This window comes from Anastrepha ludens, chromosome 5 (assembly GCF_028408465.1).
Source record: "Anastrepha ludens isolate Willacy chromosome 5, idAnaLude1.1, whole genome shotgun sequence".
In the NCBI taxonomy this organism is placed as follows: Eukaryota; Metazoa; Arthropoda; class Insecta; order Diptera; family Tephritidae; genus Anastrepha; species Anastrepha ludens.
The window spans coordinates 58,547,782-58,562,533 of record NC_071501.1 but is presented as its reverse complement, the minus strand read 5'-3'; the positions used below and the strand labels follow the sequence as shown (position 1 = coordinate 58,562,533).

Here is a 14,752-nt window from a genome sequence, read left to right as displayed (position 1 = left end):
GCTCATAATAGCAACCGCGTGTGCTATATAGCGTCCGTATTTTTATATTCGTAAATATTTTCATTTTTAAATATTTACCGCAATTATGCCGAAAAATAATGCAGAAAAGTGTCGAGCTATCATAAGCCACTCGTAGCATTTGTTGAAATTAAAAACATTGAGGATGAATAATAATAAAATGAAGAAAATGAAATATGATAATGAACCTATAATTATCCCCTAATGCTGCTTTCGTCTCATTCTCTCTCAGTTTGTTTTACGGAAGGTTTCACTTCTATCGCGTCTAACCGTTAGATTGGTATTTTTTTTATACAAGCCACCGTATATCAAACCAAAAAACAAACCACTAATCTGCCAAGTTATAGACCAATGAACTGCTTACTTAGGTTGTTGGTTAGGTTGTAGCGGTTGTCCATTATAGGACACATTAAGCTCATAGCCCATTGTAGTGACGCATGGGAAACTTGTCCGTATCTCTCCTTAAACCAATCTAGACCATTCAGATCCCTGATTTCGTGCTGGGATCTTCCACCTTACTGGAAAATTATCGACCTCAGCTCATTAATCTGCATTTGGATAGAGCAGAACAGTCGTACAGAAGGTGCAAAATCGTTTCTTCCTCTTCCTAATCTAGGCAGCTTCTGCAGATATCATATGTCCGAGTGCCCATCCTCGGGGCATGTCTGGTTATTAGATAGAACAAAGGAAGTATGAAGGAAGTAATCACCACCACAGTATATTCCATTATAATAACCAATTAGCAAAAAGGATGTAAAAAACAGCCAAGGTGGAAATACAAAATATATCCTAAGCCCATACGCTTTTTCAAAAATACCATGAATAAATGGAAAATGCAAATAAGCCTAACAACAGGAGAATGTATGCAAAACATATAAGGAAGTACTAAATTCCGTCCAGGCCGAAATTTATATTCTCGCGCAGATTTTAGTAAAATTTTATTTGTGCTGACGGTTAATTGGAATCAAAAAATTCTAGATAATGTGGGTTAAGCTTGTAAAATCAAACGGATGGACCGTAACTTAGTCTTAGCATATGAAACATGGGCGTGGTTTTTATACGATATCAACAATTATTATGGCGGATTTAAATGAGGAATACCAAATTCGGGCGATTTTTATTAAGTCGTTAACGGGACACACTCGTTTACCAAAAAGTGAGCGTTTTTTCAAAATTTTACTTCTATCGTATTTCGTGTTTTTTTTTTACTGGTTCTTCGTTTGTACCGAATGTGGGCAATTTTTCTTTATTATTGCGAAGATATCAGATATATTTCTTTCTGTCATGTTCTCTAATATTTATACAAAGTTTCATTGAAATAAAGGGTATTTCAAAAGTGACACCTAGATGTCTGTAGTGAATAATTGCTAGACATTTAAAAAGCGCGCGTTACGCATACATACATATGTATGTCTAAATTTGTTTTTGCTGGAATGTTGGTACAACTGTCCTCTATAGTGTCGCAGAGTTTGAGCGTGATTTGTCTATTAGCTTGTTTTTGGCATTTAATTATATCAGTCAACCGCAGGTGTGCTCTTCGATTTTCACTATGGATAAAAATATCGAACAAAGAATTTGTCCTAATTTGGTGTTTCGAGCGAGATTTCGTGTGCCGAATCGTTGAAAATATTGCAGAATATTGCAAAATTCATTTGAAGTGGTTCTACGGTAAATAAAGAATATTATTTGGAAGTTATGCGACGGTGGAGAGAAAATGTGCGTAGGAAATGGCCCAATTTGTGGAAAGAAAACTCATGGATCTTGCACCATGATAACGCACCGTCTCTTAAGGCTCATATTGTGAACACTTTTTTCACCAAAAATTCGACAAATATCATCGACCGTCAACCGGATTCACCGGATTTAGCCCCCTGTGACTTTTTTCGTTTCCCAAAACTTAAATTGCCACTCCGCGGACGCCGGTTTAAGTCGATAGATACTAGGGCGGGTCGATTTAAAAATCGCTCATTGCTCTGAGAAAATCGTATTCTAGTGATCAAAATAAGAAACTTTGCCGAAGGAACCATACCTCTAAAACGAATTCTGATGTCCCCCAATTTAAAAATATCACCATTTTTGGCCTTTACATGAAAAAATCAGCTAAATGGCTATGTTTTTTCTTTGTTTTTATTTATTTATAATAATATTTATTTTTTATTTATAATAATATCTATTTTTCCTCTTAAGAAATTTATTTAGTCAGAACATATGTAAATGAAAAAATTAATTTAAGTGAGTTATAGAAAAGAAACTTAAAAGTTCGACCCAAATTGGGGGACATCAGAATTCGTTTTAGAGGTATGGTTAATTCGGCAAAGTTTCTTATTTTGATCCCTAGAATATGATTTTCACAGAGCAATGGGAGATTTTTTGCCTCCCCACAAATCGACCCGGCCGAATAGAAACCATTAAGGCGAATTCGCTGAAGTAGCTGAAGAAAATCTCTTCAAACGCGTTTAAAATGTGCTTTGACGACTGAAGGCGACAAAAAAAATATTGATGTTTAAGCAATTATTTTGCGTTTTATTGAACAATTCACAGTACTTTTTTTGATTTACTATGAAAATGGTCGATCTTAAAGAACGACACATTTCAAACGGTGTAACTTTTTTAGTGAAAATAATCGTCCGCGTGAGTCAACAATTCAAAGGTTGGTGAATAAATTTCAAGAAACTGTTTCTCTTTCTGAGGATAGAAAAAGCACAGAGAGGCAAAAAAAAACGTTCTGTTAATCGTATACATAGCTGCTGTAACGCAAAGTTTTGCTGAACAACCTACACCCAACAAACATCGATATATCGACGTTCTCAGCAATTAAGCATTCATGAATTGACTGTTTGGCAGACTTTACCTGGAGGCGAGCTCATGGTGGGCATTTAAATGACGTCACTTTTCACATATATGTGATTGTTATAGAGGCGTATTTTGAATAAAAATAGTAAAACGTCAAAGAAACTACAATTTTAAATGTTTTACTTTAAAACAACATCTAGGCGCGTCCTTAGAAAGACCCTTTACTTTTTTAGTCTTTGTTGGAAAGTACGAGTAGCAGCATCGGCTATCACCTATTCAATACGCAATACCATTACTCTGCTGGTCTATCGCAGTTGCCTAGTAATTCGCAAAGTAAAACTGTTTACAACTTTTAGATTAGATTAGTTCGGTAATAACAATTAGTTGATACATTTTATAGTAATGTATTGGCGCTATTGTTGTTGTAGGAAATGGTGCTGTTAAGCTCTTTATTTTGTTTGTATAGCAGTATACTGTCACCGACCTATTGCCTTTAGCCTTGCGCTGCTACTGTGATTGTTGTTGCAACTGTAGTTATTTTTATTGTCATTAGCAAATGAAGTTGAAATAACAATTGCCACAGCAAAAATCTACTGCAACTGCGGGTCTATCTAATAAAAGTTTGTTACAAAGTTTAGCGAATGAGTGTTTGTGTTTGTGCCAAATGATTGGAAATGTTGTGAAACTGTGCGCAAATAAAGACAACTAAATTAGGAATAAATATAATAAAATACGATAAAATTTCCTGTTGTTGGTAGCACCATCGCCGGGGCCTATTGAGCGGGTCGCGTAAATGAAGTGGGAAACCATTCGTGGTAATGTTTGCAACTTATGGGAGATAAAACAAATTTACTCGTATGTACATGCATACATACATATGTGAGTGCTTACATATGTACGAGAACTTATCAATGAGTTTTAGAATAAAAATATTTAACCAGATTCATTAAGGGAAACAATATTCGTAAACGTTGCCATTTAAAACTGTTCACCATTAGGAGTATAAAACGGAGCACAGGGCTCTTTATTAGATCCTAAATAATGTTACACTACCAAAAACTTAACTGATACCTTGAGGGTATCTCCAAAAAAAATCACCTTAACATTTCCAACTTTTTCGTCATTTATTCGATTTAGGTGTCATTCTGTAGTTTATTATGATGCCTTTGGTAAGAAATGACCAACATTTCAGAAAAATGTAAATCTGGCATCAGTAAAATAATTTGCATTAGTCAATGATGCGTTAAAAATGCCATTATTTTCGCACATTCTGCGTATTTGAGTGCTTTGTTGCTGAATATTCTTCTTATTCTTAATTGGCGCGAAAACCGCTTACGCGATTTTGGCCGAGGTTAACAAAGCGCGCCAGTCGTTTCTTTCTCGTGCTAAACGGCGCCAGTTGGACACACCAAGTGAAGTCAAGTCCTTCTCCAGCTAATCCCTCGATAATTGGCACAGATTGCAGAATCACCCTTCTTATGGACTGGGCAGAGCACACTTACAGTGATCACACAATTAATTCGCACACTCACTGTTAATAAACAAATACACCTGATACCTGATACTTAGCACGATTTTTACAAAAGAACAAAATTTGGATATCTTCGTAAAAAATAACATATTTATACAATATTTCTTCTTCTTCTTTCTTCTCAATTGGCGCGATAACCGCTTACGCGATTTTGGCCGAGGTTAACAAAGCGCGCCAGTCGTTTCTTTCTCGTGCTAAACGGCGCCAGTTGGACACACCAAGTGAAGCCAAGTCTTTCCCCACCTGATCTTTCCAACGCCGAGGAGGCCTTCCTCTTCTTCTGCTACCACCAGCTGGTACCGCATAAAATACTTTCAGAGCCGGAGCGTTTGTATCCATTCGGACGACACAACCCAGCCAACGAGCCGCTTGATCTTTATTCGCTACGCTATGTCTATGTCGTCGTAAAGCTCATACAGCTCATCGTTCCATCGCTTGCGATATTCGCCGTTGCCAACGTGCAAAGGTCCAAAAATCTTACGCAGAATCTTTCTCTCAAACACTCCAAGCGTCACCTCATCGGATGTTGTCAACGCCCACGCTTCTGCGTCATACGTTAGGACGGGCATGAAGAGAGCCTTGTAGAGTGTTAGTTTTGTTCGTCGATAGAGGACTTTACTGCTCAGTTGCTTACTTAGTCCAAAGTAGCACTTCTTGGCAAGAGAGCTTTTGCGTTGGATTTCAACACTGACATTGTTATCAGTGTTAATCCTGGTTCCTAAATACACGAAGTCTTGTACAACCTCGAAATTATAAGTGGGGTTGTTAAGGCTGATGATGTCAATATCATCGGCATACGCCAACAATTGTACGCTCTTATAAAATATTGTGACTGAGCGATTAAGTTCTGCTGCTCGCACGATCCTCTCCAATATCAGGTTAAAGAAGTCACATGACAGCGAGTCACTCTGTCTGAGACCTCGTTTGATATCAAACGGCTCGGAGAGGTCCTCCCAATTCTGACGGCGCTGCTCGTATTGAGCAACGTCATCTTGCATAGCCGTATTAGTTTTGTGGGGATACCAAATTCAGACATAGCGGCATACTATACAAGTAACTCCTTTCCGTACTGTCGAATGTAGCTGTGAAATCGACGAAAATATGGTGTGTGTCGATTCTCCTTTCGTGGCTCTTTTCCAAGATTTGGCGTATTGTGAATCGATGGTAGACTTTCCAGGTCTAAAGCCACACTGATAAGGTCCCATCAGTTGGTTGACGGTGGACTTCAACCTTTCACACCATACGCTCGCTAGAACCTTATAGGCGATATTTAGAAGACTAATCCCGCGATAATTGGCACAGATTGCAGGATCGCGATTCTTATGGATTGGCCAGAGTACACTTAAATTTCAATCGGCAGGCATGCTTTCATCCGACCATATTTTGCATAGAAGCTGATGCATGCACCTTACCAGCTCCTCGCCGCCATGTTTGAATAGCTCACTCGGCAGTCCTTCGGCGCCCGCGGCTTTGTTCTTCTTCAGCAACATTATTGCTATTCTCACCTCGTCATGGTCGGGTAGCGGAACGTCAGTTCCGTCGTCAATGATTGGGGTATCGGTATCTTCACATTCTCAGCGACATGCGCATGCTGGATATTACTTCAAAGTATATCAAAGCAAGTTTGCAATGGGCTAATATTTGTGCTCTTTTTTATATGAAATAAGCAAATTATACAATAGTTAGACCAAAGACTGAATTGATTAAAAATCTAACATGTAATTTTTATTTTTTACACAGTGGAAAAATGTCCGATGGTGAGGAGACTAACGACTCTCAAAAGAACCCCAATGAACTTAATCACACTGATGAAACTTTCACCGCTCCCATGACAGATGATTGCTCAAATTTAATATCCGTTTCGAATCATAGCAACGGTGATAGCAACAACGTTGACATTATAACCGGCGCTAAAGAATTTGAAAAAGATCAGCCGGATCCGGATAATATCAAAATGTTCGTTGGCCAAATTCCGAAATCATGGGATGAAATGCAATTGCGAAAAATGTTTGAACAATATGGACGAGTTCACACTTTGAACATTCTGCGTGACAAGGTCACATCGGTAAGCAGAGGTAAGTTACAATACTAGGGATCATTTAATAAAGTAAATAGGACTACAAGCAAACGTATAATATTATGTACAAACATACATAAGTGAAAAAACTTGTTTAAACAGAAATGATTAATACTCGTAGAATGCAAATTAATTTCTATAATTTCCAATTAATCGATACAAGAGCAATGCGTAAGGTTTTGATTTCATCTTTACTCCAACAACCTTCGGAATCCACAAATGCGCTTAGAGTCACTGAGAATTGTACTTCGCCACCGTACGACGCCGTGACGGATATTTTCACGACATCATTTTCCATACACATCGACATACGCGGACGTTTCAAATAAAGAAAGATTTTAGTTAAATTCCTTACATTCAACCTTTTTTACTCGTTATATATTTCAACATCGACCTGCCAGTATTAGAAATTTACGTACTCTAAAAATGTATTTAAATCTTTTATAATCAGTGAAGTTTATACTCGTAAAGGTGACCCACACATTTGAGCTTGCAGCTATCTATTATACATACATACATACTCGTATAATTGATCATGCATAACTATGTAGACTATAGATTTCAATCAGATCGTAGTTACGATACCTTTTACAGTATTGTCTTGTTGAAAAACTTGTTCAGAAATAACACAAACTAATGACTAATAATCTGATCCTCAGGAAGCCGGAAAAATTATAAATACCCATGAATATTCAAAAAATAATCACCACTGTTTTGAATTTTCAGGTCGAAAATGGCAAGCACGATAATCTTCTCCATCGCCTTCTCATCGATCTTGAAATGCCTTAAAATTCTGCGCTGTGAGATTCATTGCTAGCTTCTTTCAATATTAATACCTTTCAATCAGTGAAATAGACTACTCTAGTGTTGCACGAAGTACATGCACAAGGCCTCTTCCGATTCGACAAACGTTAGCAAGTGGCGAATAGATGATTTCATTTGTGTGGACGCACTTAATGAGTATTTGTAAGACCGTGTTCATACGGTGACACATTTGTTGCCTCAACTTGTTACTTGCGGTTCTCTCTCAACACCTTTGTTGACTATACTAAAAACTAAAAATTGCAAGTAACGGAGCGGCTGTGTGTGTACACGACGGGCAACACCAAACGAGAATTTGCAAATTGAAACAACAAAAGTATGAATGAGGTCTTATGAAACTGTTAGGCATACCGGTTAGGCATACCGGTTTTATGGGGTATAACCACATTCGCTAGTGGCAAATCTTACTCGATAACTTTGTTGTTGCTTTCATACGATAATTTTTCGTCAAGCAAGCAGAGCCAAAACATAGCAAGCAGAGAAGTTTCGACTCGAAGACACCTATGTACATATATGTGCACGCAGTTGTATGCTACGTATTTGAATACAATTCGAAAAGTTATGAGAATCCTATTACGAAACTTGAAGGGGGAGGTCTTCTTCAAAGTTGGCTGAAAAAAATTTGTTTACAAACATTTTGAACTTAAAATATTGTTTCTTTCTAAGCATTTATTTATTTCTTAAATCTTCACTTTAATATATCTGAGTTTTTGCTCAAAGGTATTTTAATTTTGTATGTAACGATAAAAAGGAATCGAGACGGATATAGACAAAATCTCTAAAAGATTCAAAATAATGAGGGAAGTCGATTTAGCCTTGTCTGCCCGTTCGCTACTTTCGCCCAGCGCTTGATAACCCGAGTAAAATTTAATATTTTTCAATCGAACTTGGTAAGCATAATACCCATTATCTAAGGTAGATTAGTATTGAAAATGGTCGAAATCGGTCAATAACCACGCACACCTCCCATACAATGGTAATTTATAAAAACTAAATGACGGAAAATTACTAAGGTTTGGTGCAAATGATAAATACTAAAAAGGTAATACGACGCAATTACAATTTAAAAAGGAGCTGTGCCACGCCTATTTTTGAGTAGATTCGTATTTCTATCTATTTCTATTTCCCGATAACGACTAAAAATATACGACATAAAACTTACCCTAGTTTGATACTCGAACTGCCCCACCTCCTTTAGATCCGAACGAATATAAAGCCTGCCTCAACTTTTGTCATATACCGAGAGGATGAACCATGACAAAAGTGTACCTTGTAAAACCAAAGGACCATAGGCCAATAAGGTTCACCTCATTTCTTCTCAAATTGTTTGTGATGATTGCTAGACGTCCACATCCGACAACAAATTCACCCGGATTGCATTACACTCTCTAAGGCAGCACACATTCTCGAGCGACAGGCTCGTGGACGCAGCTCTACATGGAATTGTATACGAAATAGAAAGGGGACTTGCGTTCAAGAAATTTACTCTACGTATTTTTCTTAAAATAAACTTCTACCCGGATACTGTTTTTTGTGCCCTCCTTCAGGTGGGCCCAGACCAGCCACTAGTGGAATTCATTCGGTTACTTCTTGCGACAAAAACTATTGCCTCGGTTATACGAGGAACCGCTGCTATTAGGTGCGCAGTGAGTGTCACTTATTTGGAAGGGGTCCTCTTTCCTCTACTGTGAAATCTTACTGTAAACAGTCTACTCTTAAGATGGCAAAATACTGAACGTAATCTCATCGTTTGTGCGGAAGGCAGTGCATAACACCATAAAGGAGGAATATAACGCTTTCAATGTCTCCTCGATAAAAGGAGTGAGACTTACACACGCTATTGACGTAAGTACCTCGTGAGCTCAACTAGGACCAAGACATCGAAAACATGTCCAGAAAAGCGGTCATTACCCCATATGCATACAAAACGGCAATAGATAAAAGATGGGGTTTTAGTACAAAACCCCTCCCCGCGTAGTACTCTGGTACACATGGCACACAGTATCACGGTCTATATAATCTATAGGACCTTCTTATATTTTAAAATTATAAATTTAACAATAGTCGCCCGCGAACTACTTATAGTTAATTTCTAGGTTTCAAGATTCGCATATAAAAATTATTCATATAAAAAGAACCACCCTAATGTATGCGAGTATGCAAGTGCAGTTATTTGGAAGCGGCATACGAACTTTAACAAGTTTGTAGCATACCTTTAGGCATGATTACGTGCAGTAAAGAAAAAAATTTCAGGCAACATACATACATACACACAAGCATAGTTGGTCCTGCAAATAAATGTTCCCAAGCACACAACGTGTGCCTAATAAAATATGTAGATAAGTACATTTTCGGATATAACCGTGATACATTTACGTACGAGTACGAGTATATGAACAGTATGAGTTGGGAGTTTCGATGAATTTCATAGAGTTAACCCTCTAATAGATACATGAATTCTATTTTGGGCATATAAATTTATAAATGATTAATTTTGTGCTAAAAACATATTTTTTTCTGTCACAAATTTATTTTACTTATTTGTTTATTTACCAATTTAAATCTATGGTTACAATAATGAATTTATACCAACTAAAAATGAAAATGAAAACTAAAATGCTACCCTGGGGTACTTCGGGGAAAAAAATTAAAAAAAGTTAGAGCATATGAGATTTTTTTGAAGTGATAGTACCTAACCCTTGTTAAAAATGATAAACAGAATATTATGCGGATAGGCTACCGCGAATCAATGAAAACTCCTGTGGACAGGGAACGATTAAAGATGTATTTTAATTACATACAAAGAAAAGAACTGAATTTCTAATTAAAAAAGGAGAAAGTCCATCGGCATCGAAATTCATCGAAGGTTTCTGGAAAGATGTGGCATTAACTGTAACCAACTGAGAACAGCAATTCGCATTAGACATCCTTTCGATATCTGCTACAAAATTGGATATACAAAAATCATCAAAAAAATGTACGGAGTCTATCAAAATTTCAGCGCATTTCCTATTTAGAGACAAACGAGTTAGAATATTTGTGCAATCCTTCTTTGATCGAATAAAGTTCTGTTCAATTTTCGTTACATTCATATTGTCATGGTATATTTATTGCCTAATATTTTTCTAATAAAAACTAATAAATTTTGTATATTGAAGAATTTGACACAAACGTTCGCAAATTTGTTCATCATTCTTGAATTTATATGTCATTTTGGCACTTCTTTACTTCCCACTCGCACTGTTTAGTTTCTGACGTCAGAGTAAGTCTCAGGGCGCAATCTTCTATTATATTATTATTCAATCTATACGAAAAACACATTAGTGGCCCAAAAAGAAAGTAGGAAAAAAATCAATGTTGTAACTCTTCATCGCTACTTGATAACAGGCGTATATGTAAAGGGTGGTTAAATTTCAAGGACCGATGTTGAATGTGAACCCCTCCTAAACGTCAAGTTTTTTTCTGCATTTCATCTGAAATTTTTCAATTTCAGACTAACTCAATTTCAACAATGGAAAGATATATAATCGAACAACGCGTTAAAGTAATTCAAGCTTTTTATGAAAACGGGCGTTCAAATCAAAGTGCATATCGAAGAAAATCATCTTCAGTGATGAGGCACATTTTCACCTCAGTGGATTCGTCAATAAGCAGAATTGCCGCATTTGGGCGAATGATAATCCAAGAGTGATTGCCGAATAACCAATGCACCCACAAAGAGTGACTGTTTGGTGCGGTTTATGGGCCAGCGGCATCATTTGGCCGTATTTCCCCCAAAATGAGGCCGGTCAGGCAGTTACTGTGAATAGTGTTAGCTATCGTGAGATGATAACGAACTTTTTATGACCCGAATTGGAAGATATGGATGTGGACGATATGTGGTTTCAACAGGACGGTGCCACTTGTCACACAGCTAACGAAACAATGGCTCTTTTGCGCGAAAAATTTGATGGCCGAATAATCTCACGTCGCGGCGATGTCAATTGGCCGCATGTGATGTGACTCTGTTGGACTTCTTTCTTTGGGGTTATTTGAAAGAAAATGTGTACGTTGATAAGCCAGCAACAATTCAAGAGCTAAAGGATGAGATAATTCGGCACATTAACGGCATAGAACCTCAATTATGCCTCAGCGTCATTGAAAATTTGGACCATCGGATGAAGGTGTGCCGCCGAGGCCGCGGCAGCCATTTGGCCGATATTTTGTTCCATACGAAATTGAGCCATACCAATATTATCACAATAAAGAGAAGTGACAATAATTTCCTAAAACAAATCTATTTTATTCAAAATCAACACCAGCCCTTGAAACTTAACCACCCGTTATATTACGGACTGGACAGCTACAGTATAAAAACAGACAAGCAATGGAGTGCGTAAAGGTCAAAAAAAGATTTTTATCACTCAAAACATTTTTTTTATTTGATAAAAAAAATGATTCAAAAACGAAATTCGATGAATTATTTTGCACCACCGCAATTAACCAGTTATTACTTTGAAATTTTAATGCACAGTCGTACTTGATTAGTTCTAAAATGTACTTATTTCATTGTTTTTAAAGGAACTTCATATGTACATATGTAGGTATCTTTACTTAATCCTACGTGAACAATTTTCAATTCAAATTCAATTAGGCATTCGTTTAGGAATTATGTTTCGTTTAGAAAATAAATTTTTTTTTTGAAATCTGTTTAAAAATTTATTGGTGAACCGTGTTATTTGAAAATCGTGTAAAAGCAGAGTTGGGTGTACCATTGTTTTTCTTGCTTATTGATGTGCTTTGCACGATTTCGTAATTTCGTGCGGATTACGGTAACTGGCATACAAAAATATATTGTAAAACAAAATGCCTTTAAACATACAAATATTGATTGCATTTACATTAAATTTTAATTGTCCCATTGGCGTACATACAAGTTTGTTTGCAAGATGATCTAACTGTTTGGAAACATACGGTCATACGGGGATCTCAATATATTTAAAACTTCCGGTAATTGTTTATCACCCCGAAATACTATGTTTTATTGCGCAATCGAGGCTCCTCGTCTTCTATGTAATCGATTTGTGTTATGGATTATCATTATTTTTTGCCATGACGTCAGCGGTGAATTTTTCATCCGTAGAAACGCTGAATATGTCTCCCTCTTCTACGTTTTGCTGGGCGAGAAGTTCGAGTAAGTAATAACTGACAATTTACATCGGCTTGATTCCAATATAGGATAAAGGGTTGAAGTTACGCAGTTGTCTCATCATTTATCTCACAGGATACAGTTGTTAGCGAGTTATCACTGGAGTATCAACTGGCCGTACATATCATTTTTTTATCAAATCTATAATATAAAAATGAATCGAAAAATGTGTTGTTAAGCGCATCACTCAACAACGCATGGACCAATCTTAACAATTCTTTTTTTTAAATGTTCCTTGAAGTCCAAGGATGGTTTGTGCGGCGAGAAATATTCGAATAATTTCCGGGGAAAACCCTAAAACAGCCCTTTTCTTTTTCCCATACAAATATTGCGCGTGTGTGCGTTTGCGTTGGAGGATCTAATGCGTTCACACAAAAGTGATAATATCATGAATCCGATCAAATTGGAAAGTTAAAAAATGTAAGAGCTATAGATTTTATTGGCCTCGCAAATTCTTTCTTTTGTTTTAGTTTCAGAACGCAACATAAATTACATCAGTTTTCACGTCGTTGCATCTGTCAAACAAACCACGTTAAAAAGCGTTTATTATCTTCTTCTTCTATAATATAAAAGTGAATGTTTGTCTGTATGTCAACGATTAACTCAAAAACTACTGGCACGATTATTATAAAAATTGGTATATATAGGTAAGTATTTTTCGACGGAGAAGGTTTGTAGAATATATACATTGATGCCCCGTTCAACCGATTGTCATAAAAATTAGTATGACCATGTATTTTTACACAAACGAATATGGCATGTTCATAGATGTCTTTTGATTGAAGACATATGTTTGCCATTCCCTAACAAGGCACTGGTGCAATTGGAAATGCCTGCTTCAAACCGACCTGCAAACACTAATTTTGTTTCACTAATTTTGGCCACCATGCGATCACAAAATAATATTGCACTGGCTATTGCATCATATGGAATTGCGGCAACTCTTTTGGATGGTGGCCGAACAACGCATTCAGCATTGAAACTGCCGTTGAATTTGCAAAACACTGAGGCATCAACATGCAACATCAGCAAAAACTCTGGAATGGGAAAAGTACTCCAAACGTGTCAAATTGTCATATGGGACGAATGTACAATGTCTCACAAGAAAGCATTGGAAGCGCTTGATCGCGCACTGCGAGATTTGAGAGGAAACAGACGTATCTTCGGTGGCGCACTAATTTTATTGTCTGGTGGATTTCGACAAACACTGCCCATTATACCACAATCAACACCCGATGATGAACTTAATGCATGTCTTAAATCATCAGTTCTATGGCGTCATTTACAGAAATTTACTTTGAAAACTAACTTGCGTGTACAACTACAACGGGATGTATCGGCTGGAAATTTTGCAAAACAATTATTGGTTATTGGAAATGGGCGAATGGAAATTGATGAATCTACACAATGTATCACCCTGCCAGAAAATTTCTATAGGATCACAGAAAGCATCGAGGAATTGGTGGAAAAAGTTTTCCCAAACATTGCACAAAACTACAAAAACCATCAGTGGCTCAGTACGCATAATATAATATATTAGCAGCCAAAAACATCGATGTCAATACCATCAACTTCACCATTCAGCATGGAATACCCAGTGAAACGACAACATATAAGTCCATCGATACTGTACAGAATCAAGACGAGGTTGTCAACTATCCAACTGAATTCTTGAATTCGCTTGATTTGCCAAGCGCGTTTTTACATTGAAAATTGGCGTACCCATCACTCTTTTTCGAAACATAAATCCACCACGACTATGCAACGGAACCAGACTCTCAGTTAAGAAAATGATGAACAATGTTATCGAGGCAACAATTTTGACTGGAAAATTTAAAGGTGAAGACGTACTGTCGCCACGTATCACAATGATCTCGACAGATGCGCCATTAGTATTCAAACGTTTACAGTTCCCGGTGCGACCCGCTTTCGCAATGACTATTAACAAAGCACAAAGACAATCGACAAAGACATGGACAGCTCTATGTGGCTTGCTCACGTGTCGCAAAACCTTCTGATTTATTGGTCTACGCACCAGATGGAAAAACAAGGAATATTGTGTATCCCACAGCACTTCAATAAACATCGAATTGAAACTAAACTTTGTAATGTCGCAATTTTTTCGAAATAAACAAAATCAATAAAATGGTTTAGAATGAAGTGAATATTTGTGTATTGATTTTTATTTAAAGTTATTTTTCTTAAATTTATTTTAGTTGTTGGCGTAGCAACGCGCGCCGGGTATAGCAGGTAAATAATAAGACGGACTTATGCATTGGAGGGTTAATATCTCTTTAGAAGCTCCTCACACCGGGATGTAAGC

The 14,752-nt window shown here is 37.0% G+C and overlaps 1 protein-coding gene across 1 annotated transcript in view; it reads left to right on the top strand.

Moving 5' to 3' along the window:
* Nucleotides 1-14,752, top strand: part of LOC128864730 (uncharacterized) — a 95,427-nt gene that overhangs the window by 53,937 nt on the left and 26,738 nt on the right. The window contains exon 3 of the mRNA XM_054104482.1: nucleotides 6,083-6,417. Within this exon, the coding sequence (XP_053960457.1) occupies nucleotides 6,083-6,417 (335 nt within the window). The remainder of the gene's footprint in view (nucleotides 1-6,082; nucleotides 6,418-14,752) is intronic.